This window comes from Mesoplodon bidens (genome assembly GCF_964165515.1).
Source record: "Mesoplodon bidens genome assembly, chromosome: 3".
In the NCBI taxonomy this organism is placed as follows: domain Eukaryota; kingdom Metazoa; phylum Chordata; class Mammalia; order Artiodactyla; family Ziphiidae; genus Mesoplodon; species Mesoplodon bidens.
The window spans coordinates 10553329-10580919 of NC_138178.1; the positions used below are offsets into that span (position 1 = coordinate 10553329).

The 27591-nt window shown below is 37.2% G+C and overlaps 1 protein-coding gene across 1 annotated transcript in view; it reads right to left on the minus strand.

Annotated features, from left to right (window-relative positions):
- GPR158 (G protein-coupled receptor 158) overlaps nucleotides 1-27591 on the minus strand; it is a gene marked incomplete at both ends in the record, with an annotated part of 306367 nt that overhangs the window by 15593 nt on the left and 263183 nt on the right. Inside the window, 2 exons of the mRNA XM_081228989.1 lie at nucleotides 8931-9169; nucleotides 22939-23048. Of these exons, the coding sequence (XP_081085115.1) occupies nucleotides 8931-9169; nucleotides 22939-23048 (349 nt within the window). The remainder of the gene's footprint in view (nucleotides 1-8930; nucleotides 9170-22938; nucleotides 23049-27591) is intronic.

Genomic DNA, 27591 nt, shown 5'->3' on the forward strand with positions numbered 1-27591 from the left:
CTGTGCTATGCGGCTGCTTCCCACTAGCTATCTGATTTACATTTGGTAGTGTATATATGTCCATGCCACTCTCTCACTTTGTCCCAGCTTACCCTTCCCCCTCCCCATGTCCTTAAGTCCATTCTCTACGTCTGCGTCTTTATTCCTGCCCTGCCCCTAGGTTCTTCAGAACCAAAAAATATTATTAAACAATGCTAGTACAAAAATATACTGTAATTGAAGGATTCACATGTAGCTGAATTATGAAAACACTATCCCCTGCCACCTATTGCAGTGTTTTCATATAACGTTATACTGAAGATTTTTTTTTTAAGAAAAGTAGTTATCAGGTTAATTAGTGTGCTACAATGGAGAATTACATTTAAAAATATAAGACAAAATAAGATTCCTCCTAATAGCTAAGCTGAACATTAAAATCATTTCATTAGCAATATCAAACAATATGCTCTGGCTGAAAAAAATGTAATTAACTTTGGACTAACACTGCAATTAGTAAAGAAAATATGCAGATGTTACCAAATTTTGCAGTGTTATTACATGGGAGTTGAAATATGTGCTCTGCTTCTGCTTTAAAAAATAATTTCTGGTGGTAAATGATTTTGATGGGAGGCATGGGTATAGTTAAAAAGGGAATTGCATTCATATTTAAAGATTCAAATAGGGCTTTCAGAAAACTGAGGTATTCTATTTTTAATCTATAAGGAATAACACTTAGTTTAAAAGTTAACTACCATAGCTTTTAAAAAATTAATATGCCATAATGAAAGTAATTTCAAGTTATCTTTCCAAAGGCCTGGGTCAAGCAAAGAAGTAAGAATTAATATCAGTTCTTTGCCGCTGAAGATGTCCCAGATCTGTGATCTTAGAACACCCACAAGGGCTGAGAGAAACACAACGTCGAAGTACAAATATCTCTCAAGCTGTGGTCCCCTGCTTTGCCATGCTGCAAAGGCATTTTGTATTTAATAACATTTTATGCCTCTTAGCCTGTTTAAAAATTAGCTTACATGGCACATATAAATACATACAGGAAGCATTTAGGTTTCATTTTCCAAGTGTGTCTTTTAATGTCACCTTCTGTTTTTCTCTAAATCCTATCCACTTAGAAAATTTATGGTCAAAGGAAACTTACTCTGTTTTTATTCTAATAGTATAGTGGGCTGCACAGAAGTTATGGTTAAGTATTAAGTCAAACAATTTCAATAATGCTTGAGAACAGCTCAAATTCTATCATTCCAGGGTTTGACTGCAAACAGAAGCCTTGATATTCTGGAGGCTTTCTGCCTTTTCTTTGGTTAAAATAAAGACAGTTATGAGACGTACAATGATGAAAACCATGAGAATGATGCTCCTGGTAGAATCTTAAAGGGTGAAGTGACTTTGTGAGACCACGTGGTCTGCGGGTACATTTTTCAGTGTGCATGTGGCCGTGAAAGTGTTGCTTGGTGAATTGCAGTTATCCTGGTTGTGGTGAAGTCAGTTTGTTCACCTGAGAAGCATGGAGAAGATGGATGTTGCAGTGTATTTCACAACTAGGACACCGGGGGCCAGAATGTCTGCTCCCTTCTCAGCTCCTGGGAGCAGCAAGTCACAGGGATGGGCAGAGCTGGGCAGTAGGATACGCCCATGGAGAAGCTAGCTCCATCCCTGCTGACTCATAGTGAAGACAGCAGAACAGGGCCTGGATCCCAGGTCTCCTGGTTCCTGACCAGGGTTCCCTAAATTACATCCTTCGACTGAGACTTTCTTTTGCTTTATTACTGACAGAGGTGGACAAAATCCTTGGAAGTATTTTTATACTACTGAAGAAAATAAACATTTTTCCAAGCAACAATTGTTTGTGTTTTAAACAACTAATATACTAATTAGAATTAGCCAGTGGTAGTTAAAAGGGTTCTACTCAAAAGTACTTTTTGTCCCTTATTTCGTCTGACTTCATAGCTAACATCTGTTGAATGTGCCAGGTGCTGTGCTGAATGCATTTTGTACATTATCTACACTTGGTTCCTTTAAAAATGACTGGGGCAGAATTCTGAATGCTGAAATTTCAAGTTTGGGTCAGAGACACTGTGTGGTGATACTAAGGAACACTGTTGTTAATCAAACAAACTTTACAGTTCATACAGCAACTTAACTGTCCTATCCTCTTCCCCACTCACTGCCGGGAGCTCTAGGCAGAACTGCCCTGAGTACATTTGCAGGTTGGGTTTTCTTTACTGCTCCCTTTCACAGAGCTCTAGACCTGGGGTCAAGTTTTTCACAAGCTCCACTGGACTGGGGAAGGGACAGGAAGTGTACTTTCCCTTCTCTCTGGCATGTGTTTAAGATCTTTAAAGTTTGAGGTGGGGTGACAGAAATGTAGTGAACCCAAGGTTCTTCCAAGCTTATGGACACACATTAAAGGTCATGAATGCAAGAAGAGACAGAACAGAGGGACAGGATGAGATCAGGGCCCCTGAGGGCACAAGGTCAAGGTCAGGGCAGCAGGCTGGGTCTCCCAGGAATGTCCCTTCCATTTCTCTCGCCCTGCCACTTGCCTGTGTGTTTGTTTGAGGTGGGAGTTGGAATTGGGGTTATTTGTTACCACTTTAAAAATGTATTTTAAAATTTCAATCCTTTATGGAAGACTGATGGCATTGAGAATTGCCTTTGCTTGGGCGACATCACTAGAAACTCACATGTACTTTTGAAGGGCTAGCTTGAGTGGTTTTAAAATGACTGTAGTGGGGGTGACTGTCCCAAGACAGTCCTGACCCCATCACAAAATTCCTTTCACTTCCAGGAATAAAAACGGCACTGTAAGGATAAAATTATGGAACAAAAATTAATTAATTTATCCTTTCTCTCAGACCTTTAGCATCAAATAAATACTCTTCAAAGAAGTAAAATATTTTTCAGAAGACGTAGTATATAGATAAGAAAGGAAAATAACCTCCACTTGACTCATTCTAAAAACACTCAAGCAAGACCTTCAGAAAGTATGTGTGAGTTTCTCATGACATAGCCCAAGCCTGTCAAAGCAGTCAAGCTTTTATCCTTTGATTGAAAATTAAAAATACATTTTTAAAATGGTAACCAATGATGCAGCGTGGATTAAGGCATATGGTACATTAGAATAAAAAAAGATGTATGTAAATGATCCTAAATCATGAACATTAATCTAAGTCAGATGGAGAGGAAGTCTAATCTATTTTCCCCAATACTCATTAGAGGGTGCTTATATCACATTTCACCTGTCACAACATAGCCTAATCTTCTGGGGTGATTAAGTATCTTAATCCTTAGAAACAATTGCTATTTTAGAATTTCCTATATAACTCAGTAAGAGTTACTGTATTCTTCTCAGTTCCTTCTAAACACTGGTGTACAACTAATTAAATTACTGAACACATTGTCTGTTTTTTGTGTTTAAAATATTATACCAGGAAAGAGGAGAACAAAAAAGAGCATGTTAATGAAGAAGAGAAAAGACTATATTTTCTGTGGTGAAAACATTCCATGTGAAATTTCATGGAAATAAATGAGTACTTTTGAACAGTAAGGAAATCAATGTTGGAATTCTCTGAAAGCAACCAAATCTTCTAAAATTCCTAAGTGGAATATGTGAACCCAAGCTTATCACACCTGTTTAATCACTGCTTAGATTTCTATGTCTTTTTGTAAACTTGGTGAATAAAACATAAAGCAAGGGATGTCAAACTCTAAGGGGTTTTCGGAACCATGAGATACCTCATATACTGGTGGACTTTTCACAACCAGGAAGAGATGGGGGAAGATCCTAATTTATAAAACAGTCCTTGTCGAGGGATAGTTATTAGAACATGTAAATGCAGTTGAGAAGAGTTAGGCCATATCAGAGATACAGAAAGATACAAATAATAATAGAAGATAAAGAGAAGCCTGGATCGAGCTTTTTGTATATCTTCTTGTGCTGGTTAAGGAAGGCAGCAAAATAGCCTTATTCTCAATTATGTCCACTTTTAATCACATTAGATTATCACCACCTAACTTCTGAAAGAAATCAAGAAAACATTTCAGTGCTTGCCTAGATCTGAACTAAAGTTTGACCCAGAGATTTAGCCATGGAGCAGAAATTCTAAATGTCATTGAGGTTGCCACCCCTCAGCAGTCAACTTTTTGCAGAGCTGTTGCTTTTTCTCGTAGGAAAGGTAAGAATCTGCCCACTTACTCTAACTTACCTTGGTCACTGGTGCTGGTTCAGTATGTTGTCTATGTTCTGAACATGTAGTCAGAAATTGACAGCTAACCAACTAAGTATACAGAAGAATGAACTCCACTGTGTTACCACCTCTGCTATCGAATTTATGTATTCCACACTTGGAAGCTATATATTGGAGGACCTTGGCCGCAAGCTCTAAATCTAGGTGTAAAGGTGTGGTCTTGTGACATTAGGAAGGTAATTCAGACATGAGAAGTCAGTTCCAATCATTTGTCAGTTTGTACCAACCAACTAGAAAACTCACAGGGTAATGAAGTTTTAACTTTTTAACCATGATAAATTTGATTGCTATTGTGAAAAATCCTGAACATGAATAGCTGACTACCAATTCACTAACTGGCATACACAGATTCAGAAAAAAAACCTCATAATCCTACTACCAACTTTTTTCAAAATGAGTATGACTTGGGATAGTTATTGGCTTTCTCCATTAATTTAGGGGAATGTTTGCCCATCCCAACTCCTTTATTCTTTACACAGCTCTAGGAGAATGGTGAAATAATAAAAATTTTTATCAAAAGCAAATCAGTTTTATTCTACTTCAATATTTGTAAATGCACTATGCAGTATTTTAAAAATTACAATTCTGATTTGTCATGCCAAATTTGTACCAAGCTCTTATTTTGACTGGATAGTTTGGATAAGTCAGAGGTCAAATTTCATAGTAGGGTTGGGGACTGTCATTTTAGTTTATATAATTTGCTCAAAAACACCTTCCCCAATCTGAACATACACTTTACCGTTAAAATTGATTTGGGTACAGTTGTGTAACTCCTGGATTTTTAGCTTTAATGTGTCTCCTCACACTGGTCTAACCGTGACCATAGAAAATATTACACAATAAAGGGAACTGAGCTCCTTCTTTGTTCATTCAGCAAATATTTCTCGAGAGCCTACAACTGACAGATACTTTGTTAGGTACTAGGGATATAGGGTGAACCATCCAGGTGATGTTGTGAAGAACAGATAGCTAGCTACTAGGTTGAGAGAGGAAAGAGAGTGAACAGATGTGAGAATCCTTCCTTTTGCCTTCAGTGAGCTACAAATAAGATACTGAAACACGCTTAGAGAAGTGCTGAGTCATATAAAGATGACTAGGATAAGTACTGCGGTATTATCTTTATTATAGATGTAGACGATTTTCAAAGAAGTATGGCAGTTTAAGTTTTTCCAGGAATTCTAATCTGATCTAGAAATATTCTGGAACATCCAAATTTTGAGGTTCTCTTTCCAAGAGATAAAATAAAATCTTTTTTTAAAAAAACAGACTACTGGGCCTGTAAAGTGTTTCTCACCCTGGCCAATGTTCACCTGTCTTTCCCAGTCGCAATGTTTAGAAATATCTTTATTTGCTTTCCATTAAAGTTTACTTCACGTTTTTTAATATAGGACAAACAATGATTATTGAGAATTATAAACAGACATAAATAATAATGGGATTCTGCAAGTCATTTTTCTTCCATTTCTATGTTTTGAAATATTTCCTATTTTAGTTTTCAGATATTTCCTCAAAGAAGAAACTGAGGCTCATAGAGGTTGAGAGGTTTTTCCAAGTAGTTTTCTATACCTGATTCCTCCTTCTGAAACACCTGTGGTAGGAAAATCACCTACCTGGGCAGGTCTGAGCAGACCCATGCAGTAAGCAAAAATAGAAAGGACCCATTCTTTAAATTTATGGCTCATATTTCTAACTGGAGTTCTACTTCAGTGGGAAAGCTAGTATCACACTCTTTCAAATGGTTCTTTATTTTGCAATTTTAAAAAAATAGATTGTTTCTGATCCAGAACACATGTTTATCAATAAATTAACCATCACTTTTCCTTTTTTTTCTAAATTGACTTCTGACACTAAGCTTCTTGACAAAGATTTTTCACAACAACTTTAAGGTAAAGCCTATCTCCAGCCTCTCCACATCCTTCCCCCTGCATAGAAACACTTCTGTTTAGGAAACGGGGAATAATTTAGCTTTCAGTACATGTTTCTTTCTGGCTGACTGAAGATACATGAATTTATTCTTGAATAACAGCCTGGATATAAAAAAAATCCAATGGTAAACATAGTAGTTATAGAAATATATAAAGAGGACTGAAAAGAGGCATATGTTACACATTAGCAAACATTAAATTAAGAGAGGTTAAATATGGAATATCTAATACCACATAAAGAGAAATAAATGAAATTGCTGTAGGGCAGTGTGAAAAAAAGTTTATAGCAACCACATGTCTCTGAGTTTTCAAGATGGTCCTAATTTCAAATATTTGTTCCTGTTGTTAAGTCACGTGTCTTGACTTTTCTTTACAGAATTGTGTTACTGCAAGAAAAGTGTAATTTTTGAAACTAAGGTGTTGCAGTAGTTTACAGGACAAAAACAATGACTGGAAGACAGCAAAAACACCACCAGCGAACATTTAACTTCTTACCTCTTGATCTGCACCCTATCATTAGTCTTTTATTTTCCAGTATTTTACACTCTAAAGAAGGTCACATCTGTGATTTCTATATAGAAATAAGGAGGAACAAATAACTGACAGTAACCTGCAATTTATTTTACATAAACTTTCTTTATATATAAGTAAGAATTTTATATGATAAACAAGATCCACTGAATACCTATAATGTCTCTAGTAAGGTGTTGAACACTTTACGGGAGATATAAAATATATAAAGGCCTTATTCCTCTCATCAGGTAGTTTACTATTGGTTTACATAGATAAGTGAGAATTGTTAAAAATTATTAAAAAGCAAAATTAGGTGGTAAAGACTCTTGGTACAATGGCAGTTCAATAAAGGAAGACAACCACTCGGACCTGAACCCAGGAATCTTTATAAAAGAGAAGTTCTTTGAGGCATGGTAAAGTTTAGAATATTGTAAAGAGGTATAGAGAACATTTCCTTTGATAGGAACAGTGGTGGAGGTGGGTGGGAATTGTGTGAAGCATGAAGGAAATGCCTAACTGGAAAAGAGGGTAATGCTGAAATACATTGTAAATAATGCTGGATGGTTACATTTATTGTGAGTCTTTTTTTTTTTTTTTTTTTTTACAGTTAGGGCATTTTGGGGGAGATGGGAGTCTTAAAAACCTGTTAAAGGAATCTGGAGAACCAGAAAGTGATGTGATAAATCAATAAATTCAATCTATTAATAGATTGCTTTTAGGAGATACACACACACACATACCCCCACCCCCACCTCACCCCCAAGTTCAGGGATTGTGGAGTTGGAATCATTAGAATGGAGAAAGACTTAGAGCAGTGCTTCCCAAAGTGCGGTTTCAGGACCAGGAGCAAAAGCGTTGCCTGGGAACCTGTTACAAGTGCAAATTCTTGGGCGCATTTCCGCTTGCTCATTGCCTACCCAATGATGCCTCATTATGAATTTGAGTATTATAGTCTTTGTAAAACATAAAAGAAATATAATGGGCTTTTCTTCATACTAATACTGGGAAATGATTTTCCCTAGTTTGGTTAACTTGGATTGAAGAACGTAAAATAATGTTATAGGTTTCTATTAAGTAGAAATTTTATATCTATGCAATTTGTTTAATTTTCATATCCAGACTAAAGTCAGAATTGGAATTGCTTCTTACCTTAGTTCTATGCTTTATCTTCTGATACTGATATTGATATCTCCTGATACGAAACTACTGATATCTTCTTTGATATTGATCAAAACAATGATGATTGACTTTATATATTATCATTATAACAATTCCCTTTACGTACCCACATTGCTTTATTATTACAGATATCAGGCCTATAAGATTCCTAAAATATCTTATCCAGAAAAATATTCCATTTAAATTGTAAACTAAATACACATTAGCTTCTAGCAAAATAGTAAATGTGAACATTCAACGAACAATTGCCAAATATGGGGGAGACAGAAAATGGGAATTAAATTCATGGGTTTATTTTTGCCAAATAAAATTAAGATGTGTCCCTGGTTGACTGAGGGGAATGACAACAAAATAATAAAGGGTTTTTGTATTTTTGGAGGCTTAGTTTAAAATAGCCCAATATTAACAACAGAAAAATTCCTATGGATTTTTCTCTTCCTCATTTTTCAAAAAACTGAGCTACCAGAAAAATAATCTGTTTTTGGCCTAACTCATCATGGGATTCTTCCAAGTTCTCCAGTTTCTCAGTCACATAATTTACTATCTCCAAGGAGCATGGCTTTGTGTTTGTATAATACTGGACCTCCAGAGAATTCCCAATAAATTATCTTTAGAGGAAAGATAAATTAGAAATTTTGCCCAAAGTGCTCTAGATACCAAGTCTGATATATCATAGGACCAAAACTATATAAAATACCAGTACGTTTCCTTTTTCCTCCCAGCTAAAGAAATAAGTCAAGAGAACAGCTACTGTTAGCCAAATAGGGACACACTGATAGGACGGAAAGCAGAAAGTCTCTCTGTACAAAGAAGTTGCCTTTACTGACTGTATTTCTCCTTCTTGATTACATTTTCTGAACAAAGCTACACACCTTTGAAAAAGATGGAAACTCTTCAGAAAAAGTTTGCATTCCACATGTCATGATTATCTTTTCATAATATTGTTTCACCAAAACCATATTAGGTGAAATTCCTTTAGGGTTTGTGAAAGGGCTTGGCAAGGCTTCTAACGAAGTCCATTTTAATGCTAGTGGGCAAAGGACAAAATTGCACAAAGCAAGTGATCACATACCAACTGCTGTCATGTAATCCCAGCGCTCAACGAGGCACATATTGAAGATGAGGTGATCTGATGTTTGCCCTTGGCCAATGAGTGAAATCTGCCTTTCCAAATTCTGGCAAACAGATGAAGTCCAGCCAATAAGAAACCAAAACACTACCAGGAGTATTACTGCTAGCATCCTCATGACCCGCCCACCGGTCATGTATGGAATCCGTTGGGCTGTTCGTGAAAGAAACACCTTCAAAACCCTGGAAAAGCAAGACATCAAAATGTGAAGGCAAACCTAACAACCAGAAAGTAAAATTCTAAAATATCTCATTTTTCTAGGTGAAATTTAAACCAACCCAAACCTACTTAGGCAGAGTTTTAACATAAAAAACAAACAACAGTGTTGCCTATACTTTTACTGAATTTCATTCTAGTTTACCTTCCACTAGCAGAACAAATATCCTGCATTAGGGGTCAGTGAGTCAACAGATTTGTGTAGGATGGAATTCTTTTGAGTATGTTTTAATATTTCAAGGAAAATTCTCAGGACCTTAGAAAGATCCACAGGCAAACATTGCTCAAACAGGGTTTCTGAGGGATCAAAAAATAGTCCTAAAAGTGAGTAGTTGGGTTTTACAATATTATACTAAGTCAAAGACTTCCTTAAACCAGTTTTTTTTTTTACAGTAGAATGTTATAAAAGGTATTTTCTGAAAATCATTTTATATAGCTTCCCTTTATAGTCATTTTGTCACATTACCAAAAATAAGTACAAAAACAATAAGAAGGGTATTTAAATACCCCTGAATAAGATTACTGCATTAAGGAAGAGGATATGACCTATAAGAAATGTAGCAATTTTTAAAATTTGGGGTTTTTTTTCTGTATATATGACTCAAATGCACAGCCAGAGTTGAGACCTACTGGATTACATGATATCTAAGAACTGTTCCATCTCTAAAAATGGTGTGAAGATAAAATCCAACCTTACTGTAGGGATCTTTCCAGCCATCCTTTCTTTAATTTCATCTCCAAAATATTCTTAGCTGATTTTAACTCTCCATTCTCATTCTGATATTTTAGGTCACAATACTGTGGCTTGACATAAACTACCATGAGTGGTTTATGATACTATAAGGGTATCCATAATCAATTCCCAAAAGGCAAAAATGAATTCATCTTCCCAACTTTTCTATTTCCTCCTCTGTGTGATTCTTTCAACATTTTAAATGAAATATTCATATGCACTATTCATAAAAATCATTATAAATATGGAAATGAAACATACACACCTGAAATAACCTAGATGTATTTTACTATTTTTTCTCTCAATGCTGGGCTTTGATAGCTCTTCCAAATTAACACAACACATCCAGTAAAGAAAGTTATTTTCTAGCAGATTCTTATTTATCCTTCCCCCCTGCATATCTTTAACCCCACTGTCCTTCACCTAACACACAGCATGAAGTTACTTAATTCTGAATAAAATACTTATCCTCAATTTTTATGTGGAACAATGTGAGAAAGGTATTAGTATAAAATAAGAGTACAAAAGAAGATCACTTTACTCACCATTTAACTACAGATAGTCCCCAACTTAAGATGGTTCGACTTAACGATATTTTGATTTTATGATGGCATAAAGTGATAAGCATTCAGTAGAAACTGTACTTCGAGTTTGAATTTTGATCTTTTACGGGGCTAGTGATATGTGGTACGATATTCTCTCTTGATGCTGCAGCTTCCAGGCAGCCACACGATCACAAGGGTAAACAACTGACCCACTTACAACCATGCTGTACTCATTCGACCATTCTGTTTTTCACTTTCAGTACAGTATTCAATAAATTACATGAGATATTCAACACTTTATTATAAAATAGACTTTATGTTAGATGATTTTGTCCAAGTGGAGGCCAATGTAAGTGTTCTGAGCACGGATAAGGTAGGCTGGCCTAGGCTATGATGTTAGATGTACTGAATGCATCCTCGACTTTACGATATTCTCAATCTACAGTGGGTTTACCTGGACATAACTCCACTGAAAGTCAAGGAAGATCTGTGGTTCACCAGATTAGCAGTTACTTTCCATTCCCTGGGTGAAACATACTGAGTATGGCCCGTGTCATGCTGAACACTAGTACTGGCAGCGAACACAGTGCCTCTCTCCAGTATGCCTCAGACACTTTTGCTCCAACTAGCTGAATTGCTACTTGTTAAGAATCAGTTGTACTTGTCCCCAGATTATGCCCACTGTTATCATCTTTTTTTCTTGATAGCTGATAGTTGATTTGTAATATTATATTAGTTTCAGGCATACAACACAGTGATTCAATATTTTATAGATCACACTCCATTTAAAGTTATTATAAAATAATGGTTATATTTCCCTGTGCTGCACAATATACCCTTGTTGCTTCTCTATTTTATACATAGTAGTCTATATCACTTATCCCATGCCCCTAACTTACCCCTCCCCCCTTCCTTTTCCCCACTGGTAACCACTAGTTTGTTCTCTGTATCTGTGAGTCTGTTTCTGTTTTGTTATATACATTCGTTTGTTTTATTTTTTAGATTCCACATGTAAGTGATAAAAGAGTATTTGTTATCATTTTATAATAATTTAACTAAATTGACTGTGTAAGCAAAGGAGACATTTGTACAAAATTCTATTTTGAATGCTTTGGAAGGACTCCATAAAGGTGAGTCACTAAAAGAAACGGTTAACTTAGGGGAAAGTAAGGAAAATTTTAATATATTGCGGTGGTCAACAAACCAAAATCCAGGAGTCTACACTTAGATTACCTCAAAATAACAAACAAAAACTCTTTAGATTCTCACTCCTACTTAAAGAACCCAAACTATGAACAATAGATAATACATTGCAGTCATTTATGCTACAAAGGGAACAATTAGATCCACAGTCAAAGAAGAGGACTTACTTCAAAAATATTGGTGAATGATTATTTGTATCTTAAATTACAGTATCTATACACTTCTTTAACCCCTTTCTACTTTAAAAAATTTTATTAATTGACCAATCACTAATCCATTAAGAAGGCTTCTACTATAATCAGCAGATCAAGATTCAAAAACTCTATCCTAGGAATGAGAGAAATTTCTCAGAAAATGAATATTTCTGCCAGTGCCAATCTTATTTTTTGTAGGAGAAACCTGTAGCCACTATGTGCACATAATTGTTTCTGGTTGTACCTGGATGAATTCTAAATTTTGAATGATTAGGATCTCAAAAGAGGGAATCTGAACCATTTTTCTGGTCTTCTATATTTTGGCTAGCGCCCAAAGAAAAAGAGAGAATTGTTCCAAATTCTAGCTTGACTATATTTGAATATCTGAAATGTAATTATAATGAACAAAGGTTTACATAGTGACAACCATATGCGAGGTATCATACTAGGCAACATGGAAGGCATAAGATATGATTCCTGTCTTCCAGAAGCTTACAATCTAACTAGAAATAAGTATGTAAATAGCTACCATATAAAACAGCATATATTATATGTTGTTGTGTGTAGTTGGTAAGTCCAGGAGCCTAATAGAATAGGTGCTATTTGGTCTGGGTCTTGATGGATATCAGCAGGTAGAAATGGAGGAAAGTGGAGAAGATATAAGGAGACATTCTAGCTGAAGGGAATCACATAACAAAGTACAAAGCAGGGAAATGTAAGTTGTCTTTGAGGGACAGTGGGTGGAAATGTTTGGCAAGAGGGGAAGTTTTTTTTCAACCCACAGGGACTCCTAGGGATTTTTCAAGTTACTGCGAAGGGTTTCATTGGGTTGAGAACCATTGCTTCAGAGAAAAATAGTTATGATTTATATTTTCTTTCCATGGCCAATATGTGGGAAATCATTTATTTTTCTGATACTTGAAGATTTTCACATAGAAACTCTAAACCTCAATGAGAGGAAATATTGAATTTTTAAAATAACTATCTTTAAAATACTTCTTAACCAGATGAGTTTGTCATTTGCAGAGGAAATCTACATGATCCCAGTATGGTAATTTTTTAATCAAGAAATCCAACTTCTAAATTATCAGAAATTTTTATGCTTTCCAGATGACCCCATGGGTATTTATTGTAAAATCTGAGAACTCAAGTTTTGTCATAGATCCCCAAATCTCATTTCCAGAGAGGAAAAGCCAAAGCAGAGCCCTCATGAGTCTCCTGTTACTGCTTTTACTGGCTTTCAAACACTAGAAAATACAATAACACAACTCTGCACGGCAATCTAAGCATTTCAGGATATTGGTTTTTGTAAAATGGAATAACATGCATTTTTCTAGGACTGCCTTAAAATAAAATGAGAAAATTCTGCTATATCTTTAAAAAATGAGCTCTTGTTAGTGTAGGGTTCACTGCCTAGAAACCAAGTTCTAAAAATGAAATCCTTAGACACGCATTTATATGAAATACAGCTGTAGAAAAAATGCAATCATTAAACTTATATCGATTATTTTTCCTACTATTTTTTTCACAGATAAATTTTTAAGCTACCATCTGTTCAGAAGGTTTCACTATTCTAAAGGAAAGCAGTAATGTATACAAGAGGACTGCAAAAAATTTCCAGAATTTAATATAAAAAGGTATATTTAAAGTATATATTCAGTTCTCATTATTAATAGTAGATAAATTCATAGAAATTATGTTAAAATGATAAAAAAGGGGGGGGGGAACCCAGGAATTGGCTGTCACTATATGTCTGCCTCTACTTTTTCACGTTCCACATTTCTAGTTTGAGCTCATAAAATTCCACTGTAAGGACTTGTACTTAGGTTATTGATTATCTGCTTCAAATATCTAATTGATATTGTTACTCCTTATTTAACTTGATCTCTCTCCAGCTTTTGGCGTGGCGGAGGCACTTGGCTTCCATTATGTCACGTTCTCTTGATTCTCTGCCTACTCCTCTGTCAGCAGCTTTTTAGTCTCTGTCACAGAGTCCTCTGCCTCAGTCTTCCCCTTAAATAATAGTGTTCCTCAAGGATCTCCTAAACTTAGTCACCTTCTATTCTTGCTCTACAGATTATACCTGGGAAATTCCATCCACAATTCTGCTTCAATTGCGTACATGCTGGCGAGTCCCAAATCTGTAACTCCGGTTTAGATCGCTCTCCTGAGCTCAAGGTCTGTATACTCAGTGACCTATGGGACATCAACAGGTTCCCCAAATACAATCGTCACTCTCTCCACTCCTCTCTCCTCTAACCCACTGTGTTACCTGTCTCAATGACCAGTACCAGTTAATTGCTCAAAGCAGAAACCTAGGAATGAACTTTGATACTTCTCCCTCATTTACATTCCAGACACCAAATGCATGATGAACTTAATTTCTACCTCTTAAATATCTTTCAAATCCTTCTATTTTTCTCCATTTTCACTGCCATTATACAGCTCCTGGTCATCAACCTCTGTCTTCAGTAATTTCCTAACCAGTCTCCTATTGGTCTTGCCCACCTTCAGTCCACACTGCATGCTAAAGTCACAATGATCTTCTTAAACTGCACTCTGATCATGTCTCTCTCCTGTTTACAGTCCTTCTGTGGCTCTCCACCCAAATCCTAGCTACCTTATGATGGTAAAACGCCTTTAAAAATTGGTTCCTCCTTGCTTCAGCATGCTCATCTCTCACCATTCTTCCCTTCCTAGGGTCCTGCGGGTCCCTGGGGACTATATGCAGGTGTCCTCTATCGGAACCTTTGCCCTCAGCTTCCTGCACTGCCCCTCCCTCCATCAATACAAACACCTAATTTAGCTAATTCCTGCATATTTCTTCATGGTTCATTTGAGATGCCACTTGCTCTGGGCTAGTGGTTCCCAAACCACTATCATCAACACCATCTGGAAACTTGTTAGAAATGCAAATTCTTGGGTCCCATCCATACCTACTACTATGTCAGAAATTCTGGGGATTAGGGCCCAGAAATCTGTATTTTAACAAATCCGTTAGGTAAATTCAGACGAAGGCTATAGTTTGAGAGCTTTTTTTCCCAAAAGGCTTAAGACTGGTGCAGGTGTCTTTCTAATGGGCTGACTGCTCTAAACTGTCAGATAAATTTTTGAGTTTTTGTTATGCTGACGCAAAAAGTTAAAGCCTCTAGTAACAGAAAGTTTTCCATTTTCAGAACATCTGCATCTTTTGTGATTTAGCAGCATCTTTTTTGTGTACTAAACGGGAATAAACATATACATCCTCAAGCGATCTAGTCTTCTGTTCTATTAAATTAATCGGAATAATCCTAAAGTCTTGAAGTTCTCCATGAGACTTGAATTTCTATACATTTTACTACTTTCTTAGAAACTCCAGAGAATAAATGCTTTCTGATGAAAAGTAGGAGGTGGTTATTTTCTTTTATAAATATAAAGCCACTCAATTCTTGACAAAAGAGCTTTAAGAGTGAACAACACAAAAAGGGCTGAAGTCACTCCCTCTCAGTTTGCTTTAAATGGTCACAAGCCCTCATGTTTATTAAGCTTTTCAACAATTTCTAAAATTTCATTTTCAGAAGTAACCTAAAGCTGCTTCTTGGTCACTGGGTAGATGTTAGGTATATATTAAAAAGGATTGGCAGCACCTAGGCAGAAATAGATTGTTAACATTTATCAGAAATGAAGTTCAGTAAAACTGTTGTGACTATCTTAAGTTATTGCTATTTGTAAGAAGGAAAAGTCACAACTCAGCTTCCCAAATATGGGTATTTTTGTCCATTTCAGTGACCTGCTTGTGCTCTCATATATCATACTAATCTTCCTTTCTTTTGACCTGATTGTAAGTAGATAGAATAAGGCAGAATGATGAAAAAATAAAGGAAGAAGGAAGGGTTACAGGACTGTTGCAAGTCAAATATAGAGCTAGAAGGAACTTGCGGATTATCTCTTCTGATATCAGAAACAAGGAAAGGATGTCTGCTCTCACCACTTCTATCCATCATTGTACCAAAAGTTTTAGCCAGAGTAATTGGTCAAGAAAAAGAAATAAAATGCATCCATATTGGAATGGGAGAAGTAAAACCGTCTCTGTTAGTAGATGACATGATCTTATATATGGAAAACCCTAAAGAACACACACACACACACAATCTGAGCTAAAAACCACATTCAGTGAAGTTGTAGGATACAAGCTCAACATTAAAAAATCAGTTTTATCTTTATATACTAGCGATGAGCTATCTGAAAATGAAATTGACTAAACAGCTCCATTTACTATAGCATTAAAAAAATACCTAGGGGTAAATTTAACCAAGGAGGTAAAAGATGTGTATGCTGAAATCTATACAACATCACTGAAAGAAATTTTAAAAGATCTAAAGAAATGGAAAGACATTCTGTGTTCATGGATTGAAAGACTTAATATTGCTAAGACGGCATTATTCCCTAAATTGATCTACAGGTTCAAGTCAATTTAACAAAACAGTGTGGTACTAGCATAATGGTAGTCATACAGAACAATGGAATAAGACTGATCATCTAGAAATAAACCTCTACATCTCTAGTCAATTGATTTTTGACAACACTGCCAAGACCATTAAATAAAGAAAAAATGATCTTAAAAAAAATCTATTCAATAAAAAAGGGCGTTCCCTGGCAGTCCAATTGTTAGGACTAGGTGCTTTCACTGCTGTGGCCTCGGGTTCAATCCCTGGTCGGGGAACTAAGAGCCCACAAGTGGCCAAAAAATAAATCTTTTAAACAAATGGTCCTAAGGACAAGTGTATATCCAAATGCAGAAGAATGAATTTAGACCTCTACCTCACATAATATACAAAATTAATTCCAAATGAACCAAATGAACCAAATGAACCAAATGTAAGAACTAAAACTATAAAATGCTTAGAACAAAACAGAGGTATAAATCTCCCTGATCTGAAATTAGGCAATGGTTTCTTAAATATCATACCAAGGCATATGTAACAAGAGAAAAAAATAGATAAAATGAACTGCATAAAAATAAAAAATTTGTGCATCAAAGCACACCATCAAGAAAGTAAAAAAGAAAACCCACAGAATCGGAGAAAATATTTTCAAATAACTTATCTGATAAGGGTCTCAGATCCAGAATATATAGGAACTCATACAATGCAACACAAAAAGACAAAAAACCCAATTAAAAAATGGCCGAAGGGGGCTTCCCTGGTGGCGCAGTGGTTGAGTATCTGCCTGCTAATGCAGGGACACGGGTTCGGGCCCTGGTCTGGGAAGATCCCACATGCCGCGGAGCAACTAAGCCCGTGCGCCACAACTACTGAGCCTGCGAGTCTGGTGCTTGTGCTCCGCAACAACAGAGGCCCGCGCACCACGATGAAGAGTGGCCCCTGCTCGCCGCAACTAGAGAAAGCCCTCACACAGAAACGAAGACACAACACAGCCAAAATAAAATAAATAAATAAAAATTTATTAAAAAAAAAATAGGGCTTCCCTGGTGGCGCAGTGGTTGAGAGTCCGCCTGCAGATGCAGGGGACACTGGTTCGTTCCCCGGTCCGGAAAGATCCCACATGCCGCGGAGCGGCTGGGCCCGTGAGCCATGGCCGCTGAGCTTGCACGTCTGGAGCCTGTGCTCCGCAACGGGAGAGGCCACAACAGTGAGAGGCCCGCATACCGCAGAAAAAAAAAAAAATGGCCAAAGACCCTGAATAGACATTTCTCTAAAGTGATGTATAAATGACCAATAAACACCTGAAAATAATCTCAACATCGTTAGTCATTGGGAAAATGGATAAAAAGATTTTCTTCCTTTTGCCTTTTAAAAAATTTAAAGTATCTTACTGTATTTTATATATCTTTAAAAGAATACATAAAGTAAATAAATATAAATATCTTCCAGTCACTTTCAAAATTTAATAGTGGGAGGGGTGGAGTGGGAGGCAGGGGTCAGCAGATGTAAGCTATTATATACAGAATGGATAAACAGCAAGGTCTTACTGTATAGCACAGGGAATTATATTCAATATCCTGTGATAAACCATTATGGGAAAGAGTATAAAAAAGAATGTAGATATGTATAACTGAATCACTTTGCTGTACAGCAGAAATTAATACATCACTGTAAATCAACCATACTTCAATAAAAAAATTTACTAGGAAACAAAACTATCTATCTATCTATCTATCTGTTCCCACAAAGTGTAAATATTTGGTGCTAATGAGTGCAGTAGAGAAAACTGCTACAAATTGCGCTGTATCCAGAGCGAGCAGTACTGAATAATGCATGAAATGAAAATCCCTAGGCCAGAGCCAGAAGAAGGTTTTTTTGCAGCCTGCTTAAATACTTGTTTTAAATATAGTACAGAAAAGTCTTTTGTTTTTTCTTGATTAGCCTTAGAAAAAGGAAAAGGCAATTTGTTTTCAGAAATCATATTACAGGGAATAGGAAAATGTTCTTCTAGCATTAAGTTTCTTAATCTGTCTCTACCCCCTTTCATTTAAAACAGTTCCTCATTTTTCCTCCTGATAATATACTCAGATTTTCTGAGCCTAGAGATATTGCCTTTCCAGGTTTCTTAAAACCAACCAACGACCACCCAACCAACCTATACCAAGTATTCTGTGAACCCACACATGCATGGACGTGCCAGATGTTTAGATCTGTCCTACATCATTAATGTACTAAGTCAAACATATCTATGGTTACCGAAGGAAACTCTTTTTATAAATGAAACTTCTTCATTTTTGCCTATTTCAGCTCTATTTTTCCTTATGATCCATACTGAGCCAGCTAAAACCTGTCCGATTCTCCCTTCTTTCTTTCTCCAAAGAGAAACAAACAGTTTCAGGTTCAAATAAATTGCATTGCATGAATGGCCTGCCAGTGAGGTGGGGCGGTGGGACTTGTCTGCCCTGGGTGCGGGTAATAATGTCTGTAGAGAATTTAAGGCAATAAAAATGACAACTCAAAGCTGTTCTGTTTTTTATCATCAGCATGTGCTGGTGATTCTAAACAATGTCAGTGATAAAATACTCCTCCCTGAAGGACTGGACCACTTTCACCACCCTCCCCTAACTTGTTACACCTCTGTATTGCACTGTTAATAAACAAAAGACTTGCAATTTCCCTTTGGATTGGTATGGTAGTCTTTGGCTGTATGACTCTCAAATGTGGGGAGAGACCACTAAAGAAAAAGGTGGAAGATTTGACAAAAGTGAATGAAACCCTCAAGTTCCCATCCTAGGCTAACAGTATCATTTCTAGTAACAGACTGAGATCCTATTCCTTTTTCATATTTTCTTCAAGTTTTCAGAGCTACTGGAATTCTGTAAACACTAAAATTGATCAGTGAGAGATCAGGAAAGAGAAAAAGAAATGTTAAACAATTTTACCAAGTCTTGAGGGAAATGGCTGAAATAAAACAAGAACTCAGGTGTTTCCTGCTTATCCTATTCTCAAGGGACTACAACAGTCACTTTATTTATCAGTACTGATAATTGCCTTAGAATTTTCTGCCTAGAGAGGTATTACTTTTTTTTTTTTTTTGCGGTACGCGGGCCTCTCACTGTTGTGGCCTCTCCCGTTGCGGAGCACAGGCTCCGGATGTGCAGGCTCAGCGGCCATGGCTCACGGGCCCAGCCGCTCCGCGGCATGTGGGATCTTCCCGGACTGGGGCACGAACCCGTGTCCCCTGCATCGGCAGGCGGACTCTCAACCACTGCACCACCAGGGAAGCTCGAGGTATTACTTTTTAAAACGAATTTGAAATAAAAAATTAAGTTCTTATAAAAATGAGAATATAGCATTCAAGGGACTTTATCCCTTAGCTCAGGCTACCTTGATCCCTCAAGCTACCTTGGGTCAGGTCTGACAAAGCCTGGTTCTTTAGCTTTCTCTTCAAGTCTGTGACCTTCTCCATATCCTTCCAATCAATTCCTTTTTTTGCTTAATTTAGCCATCCTCAGTGTCTGTGGTTTGCAACCAAAACCCCCTACTTGACATATTTTACAAATATTTCAATCATGTTTAAGATTTACAGCAACTCTACAGGTGAGGTGAGAAGTGATTCTCAGAAGCTAAAATAATTTCTTCTTGGTTGTATAAGTTATTAGTGGCAGAACTGAAATTCAAATTTGGATTTGTAAAGATTTATGTCTTTCCTCTCTATCATGTTACTACAAAATCTTCAAAGTCCTTTCTTGAGGACAACATGTTGCTGGACTATAAGAGATATCAACCAAAGACATCCCTGCAGCTCCATTCACTATAACCTTCCACCCATTCATTCACTTAACAAGTATCTGAATACATTAAATGGGCAAGATGCAGCACCAAGGATGGGGAATACAAAGCTGGTTCAGCCAGTCACTTGCATCAGGTTGCTCACGTTCCTCTGAGATGCTGATTCTTCAGTTTATAGACTTAAATAATATTGGAATCAGTTAAATTTAAACAATATGGAAAAACAATATAATATACAGCCATATGGTTCAGACAGGATAAGAATAATTCAGCTCATTAAATTAGAAATAGTTTCCACTCGATTTAAGCCTTCAGTAGGTAATTCCTCACTGCAATGACTTCTAGAGACACACAGTCGGAGAGAAAATCGTTTTAATTACAGTCTTTAAAATAAAGAAAAGAATGATGAAGTAATCTAGTAATCTAGTTTCCCAAATCCCAATCATGCCACCCTCAAGATTTCTGCCTGTATCTGTGTACCAACTAATATTTTCTTTAAATCAACTTCTATTTATTGCTTTAAAATATTTTAAAGGGACTTCCCTGGCGGTCCAGTGGTTGGGACTTCGCCTTCCAATGCAGGGGGTGCAGGTTCGATCCCTGGTCGGGGAGCTAAAATCCCACATGCCTTGCAGCCAAAACGTAAAGCAAAAGCAGTGTTGCAACAAATTTGATAAAACTTTAAAAATGGTCCACATCAAAAAAAAATCTTTAAAATATTTTAAAGAAAAATATTTTATATTGCTACTTTCAATGAAAAACTGGTAGATAATCCATAAATAGAATGTAACTATGAAAATAAATACAGTGAAATAAAGATAATAAATTTCATCTAGATAGTATTGCAGTGGGAAGCTCTGAGCCTGAAGCTTGATCCACTCTTTGTTGTAAAGGAAAATTAGCAACTGTTCAGCAGGTGTTAAAGACCTACTATTTCCAAACTATTTTTTCTCCTGGAAATAATCAGAGGGATAGAAAGAGAACCTGAATGGAAGGAATTTTCTTACTCTGTGATTCAGTGTTATTTAATACTGTGTTTTTGTCCCACAAACAGCCCCTCACAGACCGCAGTGTCATTGTTTCAGGCACTTGAGAATGCACAGTGATTCAGGGAAATAGGAATGCTTTATGTGTGGAGGGAACTGTGGGAAGCAGCTTCCAAGTCTGCATCTGACATTTTCATTCATTCACTTATCAACTATTATGCATTAAGCATCTGCCATGTGTCATCCCTTGTGCTAAGAGCTGGGGATTCACTTGTGAATGACCTCACTTCAAGGAGAAGGTAAATTAGGTAAAAATGAAGAAGATAATTACATACGGAAACTGTATAATATAATAGAGGACCCAATAGATGCTAAGGGCTAGACTCGTAGGGAGAGAGGTCATTCTCAAGTCTCAAGAGGCCACCCATTCTTCTGGGAATTCCAGAAGTCTTACTGTCCATTATAGGCTGTCAATGATTTCTCATTTCCTTTAGCGAGCACCAGCTGAAAAATAGTTATCATGTAAGGAATGGAAACCGGAAAGTACTTAAAGAACAGGACCCAAGAGCAAAGTGTGCTGTGATGTGGAAAGAATAAAGTGAGCCTCAGAAAGACCATTAGGGATTAGTCTAATCATTTCTTTTTGTAGTAAATAGAGGGCTATGATTTCCTAGGCTAAACTGAGATTTAAACTGGACCTCCTGAAGTCCAGTCCAATAAACTTTGTACTATATGACATATATAAGGAAGGATCTTGAGAGTTAAAGACATTTACATATGTTCCAAAAAGATAATCCGGAGCATTCCCAGTTATTAAAATAAGTACAAAAAAATAGTAAAAGAAATGGAGATGCTTGTGTAATGGAGAGTATAAGGATCACATTTCAAGAAAGGGTGAAGGGGTGGCATTTAAAGACAAATATGACACATATTATGGCATCTAAGATAAACTGTTTTATGAGTCATATCAAGATACATGTATTGAGAAATACTTATGGTCAAATTAGCATGAAAATATGAATGGCTTACTGTGACTATTAAAACAGCTTTAAAGCTGATCAGCATAAAAGGTTTCCTCTATAGAACTACGGTGTTATCCTGCAGGAGAGATTTATACTTTATCTCCTATGCCCTTTGGCACCACTACACTGAGAAAACTTGGAAAGAGGAGGCACGGGAAAGCCCTGGAATCACTTCCAGCTATCCCCAGCATGTCTGGATAGGTAATTTATTTTATTGCGTCTTTCTTCCTAGTACTTACCATATACTTCTTAGAAGTAGGTGATTTTGAAACTAAAGTATAAGGGAATTTACAGTGTTCTCCAATTTATAAGGCTGATAATCACTGGAACCTACTGGTTAAGGAGGGAAACCAAGAATACTATCTTTTGGAAATTCATCCAAAGAATATCAGTGGGATTACCCTGGGGCGTGGAACTCGGGAATGGAGGAGAATAGCTTTTGTCAGCTAAGCATATTGCTGAATTCTACTATACAGGATTCTTTGGTAGCTCTGGACTTGGATTATTATTTCAGCTATATTGTCTTTGTATTTCTTCCTGTTCTTAGCTAGTAAATACTGTTTCACATTCATGCTAAATTTATTTTTTATTCAGAATTAACCTTTCCATAACCAATGGCACATTCTATTAAAGCATGTTGTTCAAATTCAATTGTATTAAAGACTTTCCTAGAGAATCCTGAAGAATATTGTCTTGAAAATGAAAAATATATATCATCTTCCTATCTAAATTTCTGAAATTTAACCATTTAAGTGGCTGACTGAGCTTGCAATTACATGCTAAACCAAACACTGTGATCCTCCCATGGGAATGAAAACTAATAAAACATAATATACCTGTGAAGCTTGAGAGTGACAGTTCCATAAACAGTAGCAAAACCAAGAAGACGGACCCATCTTAGGAGAATGCAGCGAAATGTGCTTGGGTCAAAGTACAAAATAACAACCTGTGGGATGAGAAGAGAAAGAAAGAGAACTTCAGGATCAGCTGATGACCCACAGATTAAAATCAGTATTTCACAGTCTGATGTTTAATACTATGAATTTTGACATGAGAACATATTTATTTGAATAAAACTCTAAAATATTATTTTGATCATTCTTTGTCCAAAACAAAGAACTATAGAGTCTCCTTATTGTTTTCATATCAGATCTAAAGTCTTTAATTCTAGCTTTCAGGAGTTTCTAGCAATTGCCTCTAAATTTTTGGTATGTCCAAGCTTCACTCTCCTTTATTTCCCCAGATGGGCCAGCCAGGCGAGCTTCCACTGCCTTTCTCAGCTGGAGCCGTGCCTATTCCTGCTCCACACTTCCGGCAATACCTTTCCCCTGTCCGAAATATCCTAAGAGGATTATCCTGTACTGTACCCCATCCCATCCCCCCATCATCTATCACTCCATGTTTATTACCTCACTTAGTACTTGGCTCCATTACTTCAGTAACTCCTCGCTTCTCACTCCAGAGTTTTCACTCAACAAATATTAATTAAGCATTTATCATGAGCCAGGCAATATACTAGATGCTATGGGTACAAAGGCCAATAAGAAAGGGAAGAGAGCCATATAAAGAAGAAATTGGAGGCTTCCCTGGTGGCGCAGTGGTTAAGAATCCGCCTGCCAATGCAGGGGACACGGGTTCAAGCCCTGATCCGGGAAGATCCCACATGCCACAGAGCAACTAAGCCTGTGCCCCACAGCAACTGAGACTGCGCTCTAGAGCCTGTGAGCCGCAACTACTGAAGCCCCTGTGCAACAACTACTGAAGCCCGCGCACCTAGAACTCGTGGCTCCACAAGAGAAGCCACCGCAATGAGAAGCCTGCTCACCGCAACTAGAGAAAGCCCGCACGCAGCAGCGAAGACCCAACGCAGCCAAAAATAAAATAAATAAATAAATAAATAAAATATAAATAAATAAATATAGGTGCTGTGATAAACATGTGTGCAGGCTCCGTGGGACACAAAGGAACAAGTGGCCAACTCTGGGGGATGGTCAAAAGTCCTGTGAAAGCACAGTATGCACAACCTTTCATCTGCTACTGCGTGGTTTTGAGCAAGCCCTCATTAGGAAATGGTTTGGACCTGCTAAAGGATTAATGCCGTTGAAAAATGTGGCCTTGCATTCTTCTGCTGGAGCAGCTGGCCTGAACTGATTCTGCTGAGCATAAGGTCATCGTAACAGAAAAGTATGCCCACTCCTAAAATCTCCAGTGTTATTTTGGTTTTTCATCCCAAAGATGTGAATACTGGAAAACAGAAAGCATAGCTGGGGGAGATGGGGTGGGTGCTGACATTTTCTTGCTGATATCTGACAACTGGAGCCCCACTCTCCAGCAGTACCAAGCATGACATTACCTATAACTCTACGCTGGCATCTCTCTAATATTTCTACTATATAAAAGTATTAAATTAAGCATTGACAAGACCATTATGATTAAATTCTCAAGGACTGGAGAAAAGACTGGACAAAAGTGTCAAGAAGAAATGAGAAGAAGGTAAAAAATAGACGTGGACAGGAGATAATGTTCCTCTGTGTGTATATAGTACTTGTCCTTAATTTTCTAATTCGCTAAGTCTATGCTGAAGATAGAGATAAAGATTTGATTTCAGAATTTAATCTACCAGGAAACTGCATCCAAAACTTGATACAAAACCTTTCTTTTATTTTCTATTTTCACAAAACAAGTTAAAATTCTGTAACTTTGTATTCTAAGTTTTAGCTCATATGTTTTAGACATAGTTCCTATGCACAAGGGTCCAGTGGTAATTATGAGCTCTGCAAAGTAAGCTGTACTGTTTACTAAGGAATTGGAGCTCAAGGAAGAAGGGAAAACTAGAGAAAGAAAACTATGGGAAAGAAAAATAGAGAAAACTTGATATAAGATTAAGGGATTAGGGAAGCATAAGTGTTCCTTCTCGTGGCAGAGAGAAATGATAGATTAGAAACTAGAGAGATAGGAACCTAAAGTCTAGAATATATAAAATCTCAAATATTTCCACTAGAAATGGCTTTAGAGATTATTCCAGCACAGTGGATTCCTGGGGGCTGCAAAAGCCTGAGACTTATTGCAAACTTTTCTATTTCACAACAAGCAACAACTAAGAGAATGAATAAGCAAAGGTGAACAACTATACTATAGACGTCTGCATGATTTTTTTATTTTGAAAGAAAGAATTGCTCTTGAACTGTTTGGGAACTATTGATATAGGTTCAAACTTTTATTTCACAGATAAAGAATCTGAGGACTTGTTACTGTAAGTGAAAGATTGAGTCGGTCAGAAATAAATGAAAGAATAACAGGTATAAGTTTAAAAAGTAATAGAAAACAAAATTCCAGTGAACTTAATAAAAACATATTAGAAACAGTTCAGCAAATAGTGAAGTAGAACTCTCAATTTTGCAGTGTGGTGGTGGAGAATACAGGCTCTGAATCCAGTCTCCCTGGGTCCAATCCTGGATCTATTCTTTATTAGTTGTATGACTTTGACAGACATTGCCTTGCTATGCCTCAGTTTTCCCATTTGTAAAATGAACACAGCAATAATACTTGCAGATGGGACTGTTTTGAAGTTTCAGTGCAATACACATAGTGTCTGCTACAGTTAGTATTCAGTAAGTATTGGCTAATATTATTATGAGAGTTGATTTATGAATGCTTTGTTCTAAACGTTACCCCTGCAATGCAGTATAATTGCATCTCATGAATTCAATGAATTCTTACTAATGCTTCTAGCCACTCCTTTTGAATTCCTATAATCACTTTTGGACTGTATATTTTTTCTACCTTATATTATAGCTATCTGTAGGGGTCTCTCCCTGAATCAAATGTAAAATCCTATGTGCTTTACATTTATATGTAAAATATTTGCTCAATGATCTATTTTAGTTAATTTAATAAATACAATATTATCTTCAAAATAAACTATTTGAAAAGTCCCATTAGGGTTCACTGGTCTTTGTGACTCTAACTTACACGTTCACTAGTTATTTACTCTGCATGAGGCGGTAAGGGATTTAGAAGCCATAAAAGTAAATCCGATGCAGTTAGGTCCTCAAGTGATCATTTAGAAGAGTGGATGTTACATGTAAATGATAAAAATACTGGCATGATCATACCACATATTTATCCAGCATTATTGCTAGATACTAACTTATACATTTTTGCATTATTTGCACATTTAATTCTCACAATACCTTATGAAGTAGGGACTTTTATTTTATAGAAGAGAAATGAGGCACAGAGAATTTAAGTGATATGCTCAGGGCCACAACAGCTAGGAAGTGTCAGAGCTGGGATCTGAATCCAGGTGGTTTGGTTCCAGAGTTCATGCTCATAAGAGCTGCACTGGCTTGCCTCTCCAAATAGTTCTACCATGTGGGGAGATGACAAATGCCATAATACCATGAATTGCATCATATTGAGGATTCAGAGAAAAGGGAAATTTCTCCCAGTGGAAACAAGCAAAGCTACCCCGGGAGGCTGGACATCTGCGAGCGCATGGAGGAGGAGTGGGTTCAAGTATGGAAGCAAAGAGGAAAGAGGACGGGGGCCTGAGACAGAGCCGTGGTTGTGGGGATGCCTCAGAGTGTGGAGCGTATAGATAGGCACAGCGGCAAGACATCCAGGGGAGTGTAGAATATCAAGCTTCAAAGCAGAGACGCGGCCAGTTCACTGTAAACTCTGAATAACAGGGTGAGGAATTCAGATTTTGTTCCAAGAGCAGACACGCCATTAAATTTTGAGTTGAGATGAGAAGTGTGTTCCAGAAAGTTACTCTGGTAGCAGCATGCAAGAAGACTGCCCGTGGAAGGAGAAGAGAGTGAAGGAGAGTGAAGGTGAGAAGACCAGTTGGAAAAAAGAAAAGCAATCCCAATCCATCATCTTTCCCGCCAGCCTCTTCCCTCTTCTTATATCTTATTCCACCATTCCTCTTTCCTCCAGCTCCCATACGGCAGCTAGGGTGATGTTTCTGACACCTCACTCTCCTGCCTAGAACCTTTCACTGGCTCCCATGAAAAAGTCAAAATTATTCGAGCTGGTTGTCAGCAGCTTGCCTTTATTACATCATTGCTTTTCCTCCATCCAAGCCCTCGAATCCTTGCACGTACTGTCCCTTCTCACTGGATGTTCCTTACACAGCCCCACAGTCTCAGCTGTACCTGGCTTACTCCTGTTCACCCGCAGGCCTCAGCCTGAATATCCCTTCCTCTAGGAGGACAAAGCCTTGCCTGTGGTTTAGAACACTGTCCCTGCTTTATGGCAGCACTGGACCCATGGCACCATGTTGGATGGTAGGCGCTGGGACGGCCATGTTTATCACGCTCACTTCTGTAACACTGGCACCAGCAGAGCCCTGGCACACAGGAAATGTTCAGAAATATTAGTTGAATGAAAGAAAAAATAAAGCTATAGGAAAAAGGTAAAGAAAGATGTAACAAATACAGTGAGAATGGGAATTCAGTCATGCAAGGGAATAGAGGAAAAGATGA